The sequence below is a fragment of the Loa loa genome (genome assembly GCF_000183805.2).
Source record: "Loa loa unplaced genomic scaffold supercont3.1, whole genome shotgun sequence".
NCBI classification, from domain to species: domain Eukaryota; kingdom Metazoa; phylum Nematoda; class Chromadorea; order Rhabditida; family Onchocercidae; genus Loa; species Loa loa.
The window spans coordinates 227,163-233,649 of record NW_018108181.1 but is presented as its reverse complement, the minus strand read 5'-3'; the positions used below and the strand labels follow the sequence as shown (position 1 = coordinate 233,649).

At 33.1% G+C, this 6,487-nt stretch overlaps 1 protein-coding gene across 1 annotated transcript; it reads left to right on the top strand.

Annotated features, from left to right (window-relative positions):
* Nucleotides 1-1,484: 1,484 nt before the first annotated feature.
* On the top strand, nucleotides 1,485-2,154 carry LOAG_11581 (hypothetical protein; the record flags this gene model as incomplete). The annotated part of the gene is made up of 2 exons (XM_003147098.1): nucleotides 1,485-1,523; nucleotides 1,894-2,154. The coding sequence occupies 2 exons, from the start codon at nucleotides 1,485-1,487 to the stop codon at nucleotides 2,152-2,154; spliced, it is 300 nt and encodes a 99-aa protein (XP_003147146.1).
* Nucleotides 2,155-6,487: the final 4,333 nt, after the last annotated feature.

The window sequence follows — 6,487 nt, the reverse complement described above, 5'->3', positions numbered from 1 at the left end:
TAATAATAATAATAATAATAATAATAATAATAATAATAATAATAATAATAATAATAATAATAATAATAATAATAATAATAATAATAATAATAATAATAATAATAATAATAATAATAATAATAATAATAATAATAATAATAATAATAATAATAATAATAATAATAATAATAATAATAATAATAATAATAATAATAATAATAATAATAATAATAATAATAATAAATTTGTTTAAGATTTACAAAGGAACTATGAATTCTATCACTGAACTGGATCGACAGATTTGTAAATCAAGAACATAGTTGTTCAGCGAGTATTCGTTTACTTCAATTGACGATACAACTACAAGATTTAAATTATATTTATATTGCTAAATAGTAATAAATATATAATCACTTTAGTTATATAAACATAAAAATGTGTCTTGGAATGAAATGTATTACATAATTTTAGTTTATTTCATAAACAAAAGTACGAAAGAAAAGGGCATGCCCTTCTTTTATAAAGTTAATGACGAAAAGAAACTGTCACACGGAGCTCAAATGTTAGATAATGTTTGCATGGGACAATCAAATTCTTAGCGAGAGCTCTCTTAAGGATTGAAATGAGCAAATAGGATAATGAAGGTGAAATGAATCGACGGGAAGAGGAAAATTGCCGGAGGTTGTAAGGTATCTGTTGGGAGAGAAAGAGGGGCACAATAAATTAATAAGGCATTTGTTAGAAGCGCTCAAATAGCGCATCCTATCCTACATTCCCCTGGCATAATAAATCGACTACCGAATCCATTCAAGCGCAGATATTTCATATGTGTTACAAGGCTATAAATGAAGACCTAAATATCTTTATTCAGTGCCTTACTATCGAGCATGAAATTGATTGATTCCTCAAGAACTCAATGAATATTCAATCTACCACACAAAACTGTGATTGTAGAAAAAAAAATGTAATCACCGATTGTTGAAAATTTTGAAAATTACGATGAGTGCTGTCTTACATATTTAAGTATTCTTACTAACGACTTAAAATTGAATGGCCGTTATTCAAATTTTCTCTTCAAGCTGGCTTCAGCTGGAAAAAAGATCTGAATTTCAGACATCATCCAAACTAGACTATCACCTCTGCCATTTAATCAAATTTTTGACAAAGAATGCATTGTGTTTATATACCCTGAAATCACCGTTTAAAGAATACCGCCTCAAGAATTTACTTTTCAAAAGTTGTCTATATCTTTCATCCATCTCACACTACTACTTAATCCTTCTTTAAGCACTGTGAGTTTTCCATAAAGCAGTCACTCTGAAAGCATGGCAATAAAATGATTACAATAAACCAAAGATCACTTTCTTACTTAAGACTAAGGACAAGCGTGAGCAGCCCACGTTCTATTTATCACTCGCCTTTTTGCAATATTATCTGTCTTTTCCTTTATTTATGAGTGAGAAGAGTGGATAAAATACCAAAAAAATCAACAAAGAAAAAAGAGAATGTATCGCAAGAAAGACAAAAGAAAACAGGAAGAAAAAGTAATGAATGAAATAAGGACAGTAATGAAGCAGAAAGGATAGATTATAGCAGGATATAAATGTGCACTCGATAAACTTAAGAGAGGAGGATCTAATAAAGATATCTCTATTGCGGAGATGAGGGATGAAAGAGGAAGAGGTCGTTTTCATAATAGCAGATGGCCGCGGGGACCTTCATGAAGAGGGAAAACATTGTTCTTAAGTCACTATCGATATATTAATGCTCCCGGTCGATCCTTAAACGATTGTTATGTGCTATCAATTATTACCACTGTTAAAAACGATATACACATGGAATTTGCTAGACTATTTCACTTGATTTCTAGACAAAAAATGGTCTTTGTTTTAAAAAAAAGTCTCAGGAAATCAGGTAATTCCGAGTAAACCACCGGAAAATTTTGTTGCTCACATTGGTTTATATATGTATCATGATCCAGCACGAATCCTTAGTCGTACTGAGCAAGGGAACCTCTTATATAAGAAATCAGTGCAATTATTCAGAAGCGACGAACATGAAAACAGGATTGGAGAGGAATATGACCAATCAGAGGATACGAATTGTGTGGAAAATACGAAAACATTTAATTTTTCAAGGGGAAATAAAACTAATGTGAACGGAGAGGGAAAATGAAGTCAAGATGGGAGGAGGAATGTGGAGAATTGGAGGACTGATAGTATAAGGAAGTTGGAGACGCTCACTCATCGTACAGCTACTGTTAACGATTAATAGAGTGGCGCTTGTTAAACAGTCAAATTGTCTAAAAATGAATTTGGAATTTTAAAGGAACAAAACGACAAAAACTTCATTATCTTACAACAGTAAACAGTATGAAGCTCTCTGCACCATTGTTACCCTCTCATGGAGATAACACTACAAGATAAGGTTTATGTTTAGTCCAGATAAACTGTGCAGTAAATCGACAGGATTACATGGCCATAATGGAAAGGAGTTTAATGGAATCATGAGAAATTTTTAAAAAGTTAAATATAAGTTGTCTGAAGATTACTGAATCCTTGCTTTATCTGAGAACTCCTATGGCAAGTGCCGGTTCTCTACAGACGACATGTCTCACTTAAAGTTTAAATATATTCCCCTTAAGTATCATCTGCTTGTACCGCTTCAGTTTTATGAAATTTGGAAGTAAAACAAACAACCAGAAGCCAATAGGGAAATCAAATTTATTCATGGGAGGCGAATAAAACGGAAATGGAATAATGGAAATAGAATAATGGATGCTCGAAAGGGAAAAATGAGTCTAGACTAGATTTGGAACCGAGAAAAGGAAAGCAGCAGCGGCAGTCATTGGCGCAATGGAGCAACAAGAGGTTATGGAGCCGTTGTATAGCTTGAAGACATTTCAAGGGACAATTTTATTTCCCTAAAATACACTAACCGATGGTAAACGAGCTAGTTGACATCGGTCTCAGAGTATTGAAAAGCAAGGAAGGAAATAATGAAAGACGAGAAGTTATCAAACGGATTCCACTCTTGAAGTAAATTAAACATATAAATACTGAACTAACAATCAGACAATCAACCGACTTCTTAATTCTCATTCACTTACTCTTTAATGTGCTCCTTCCGGAAGAGTATCAAAATATTTATTACTCAGTACTGATTTTTCAAATCGAGTATACTATTTCGTTATATTTACATGTGCAACATTTCTACTTTTCGAAAAACAAGGCAGTAATTGATCTTAACTTCTCGAAGCATGTAAAAAAAAATATCACCCGATTAATATCTGGTTTTTGAAATAAAATTCATTAATAACTTTGCCCGAATTCTGACAATCCTATGGCGCAATTCCTGAATTAAATGATAAGACGTTCTTAATGAACAATATATTTCTCTCGTTTAATATCACCATCAAACAGGTTTCAGTCCACTACAACAAAATGTTCGCAACCTTTTTGTTATACGAAGTGGATGTCACGAATATTTCCAAGTCAAACGAATGGAAAGTTAGTTTTGTCAAAATACCAAACGTGATAAGAATCGCATTAGCACATCAGCAATATAGCACGCAGCAATTAACGTATCCATTGACGGTGCTCCCCTCTTTCCAATCTCTAGATAATAAACATAATCATAAACTGAAACTAACTGCTAATTAGTCATGCTGTTCAACACCATGTAATTGGATAAGGTATACTTTTTAAAAGTTTCATTGGTCATGCAGCAACATAATCCTGCTAATATGCAGACTTGATATCCGACTAGAATTAATAAAATTAGTACTAAATACGGCCGTAAATTACTGTAATGAACTGCCAATTACTATTCTTAACTTTCATAACGGATTCTCTTTTCCGTTCGTCCATTTATTTCGTCACTTCATCTCTTTCATCTCTTCATTTATCACTTTCGAGGATTGCTTAATAAATACAACTGCTTAAATCTAAATATTAGTTGAAGAGATAAGAAAGTAAGATAGATTACCAACTTTCCAGTGAATCATGCATTTGTTAATTTGAAGCAGTGGAGTGTATGGACAGTTTATAGAAAGGCAAAGACCAAAGGTGATAAAGAAATGTCCGACAATCCGCAAGACAAATGACACTTTCCAATAACCAATTACCATACTTTCCAATCCAAAACATGTTTATAGTAATTATTAAGACTTTTCAATAACATTAAAAAATGTATAGATTGAGAGGATGTGAATAATGAAAACTCAGGAAATCTTGGTGATATATCTTAAAAATTAAAAACAAGAAATTGACAGTCAAGATGACTATGACGGCTGTCGAATTATCAAATGGAAAAATGCTGTCAGGAAAGGAAGGATGAATGAAAGGCGCATATTTCCCGATCAGTGACAGAATCAGGTTGACAACAGGCCATTTATCATATCGCATCCTGAAATGCAATCTCTTCACATTCTCTATGACAATGCGTATAATGGCAGTCTTCGCTTCTCCATTCCTTCGACCAGTTCCCTGCATTTCACTCATTCTCTTTGTCTAAAGTACAAATTTCTCCAAAGCAAACACGGTGCCTCCTTTAATTAGATGTTGTTCGGGCCTCTCTGCTCTTCTGATCCAGGTCGCCTTCCTGCCCGATCCTCAAGTGATCACACAATTACCAAATGATACTGATTACAGAGCTGTCTGATTCACTACCCAAAACTTTGTAAATGGAAGCAAAGAACAGAAGTTACGCGAACATTGCTCTGCGTAATTATTTGCTTATAAGACTCCAGTACTCTTCAAGAGCAAAAAGGATGAAAGTAATACAATCCTTTATTTATTCTTTTATTTGTTTAGTTGAGAAAACAATTCCGATATATGGTCACATACTCTCGGCCCAATTCACTGTTGCGCAAGACCATGTATTTGCTCGTTTCAACACTGTTCAATTATGCGGCCATTGCCATCTATGTCACCGAACTGTTTCTCCTCCCTTTCCTTTTCCTGTTCGTTGCTTTCAAGTACCACTTGAAATTATCACTTCTCATTATAAATTTTAAGGAATTATTTCAGATTTTAGTATGTCTGCATGCTATTGTTATGATTCAGATTGTTTAGAAAGCAAATAATGGTTATGTGGCAAAATATGACTAAAAGCTATGATTTTTTTTCCATATCTCTCATTAGCTTCCCTGCGCACCGTGGGATACTTCACAGTTCATTAGAAAGAAAAAACTAATTAATTTCAACATCACTGCATAACTAATCGACTAAAACTACAAGTGCATATTAACATTCGAAGCAGGAGCTTTGATAAATTGATGAAAAATGAATTACTGAGATTGAAACGAAATTTGGTTCTTTTCCCTCAACACTCCTCTCTATTCCCGGGAAAAGGGCAATACACCTGCAGCAAACTGCTTTAATAAAAGAAGTTTCGAACCATAAATGTGTCATTATTCCCTAACTCAGCCTCAATTTGCTGCTTTTCATTCAGATTCAAATATAATCATTCTGAAATTACTCGTAACTCGAAATTTGTTTTTTGAAACATTTGGATTTACTACCTGCAAAAACATAGTAATGGTTGCGATATAATAACAACAACTGAGCAAAATGACTGGATCAAATTAAGTTGACATTAAAGAAATCCAAGGTAACATTACTTTAAATACAGCCATTCCTAGGGAAGTAATGAAAAGCAGTATTTCAGCATGAAATTTCATATTGTGATTTTAAGAAGCAACAAATATGTACGATAGCCCGCCCAATATGATATAATTTGGATATAATAACATATATTTAGCAACAGTGTAAATTATTGTAACACCTGTATATCCCGGAATGAATCATAAAAAAACAGGTGAATAAGAGATGAAAAAGTGGAGGATGCGTTCAATGCTAATCGTTTTAAGGGGCAGATGCGACTCGGTGTCATATTCACTTTCACTGTAAAGAGGACAACGACATACTGACCTTTCTAATACTTCACACAAACACACATTCGCCTCTCAAGTACTACGTCGCGGTAAGTGCTGCTCGCTTCCCCAACAAATCTGACAATTGTTTTCCACCTACTGAAACGTAGAATAAAGACCGTCCTCTCCTCCTCTCTCCTCCACCACCCTCTCTCTCTTTCCTTCCCCTTTTCTCTACTAATTCTTTTGTAAATTAAAACAACAAAAATTTTTTCATGTATGAATGAAAGTGAGAAGAAAAAAAGTGGAATGGAAAAGAAATTTTTTTGTTTTCAAAAAGAATAGATATCATAAAATAGAATATAAAAGGAATAAAAAAGAAACATTGAAAGATATGAAAACAGAGAAAAAGAAAAAAAACAAATGAAATGTGAAATGAGGTAGAAAATATACAATAATAGAATAGAAATATAATTGAATAAGATTTTTGAAAAGAAAAAAAACTTTTTTCTTGACATACTTTCATTATATAGGCATGAAATAATTTAAAGTAGGTTAAGAGAAGAAGGATTGGATGAGGGTGGAGAGGAAGAGAGGACTAGGAGAAGAAAAGTATTCATTGGATACGGTATT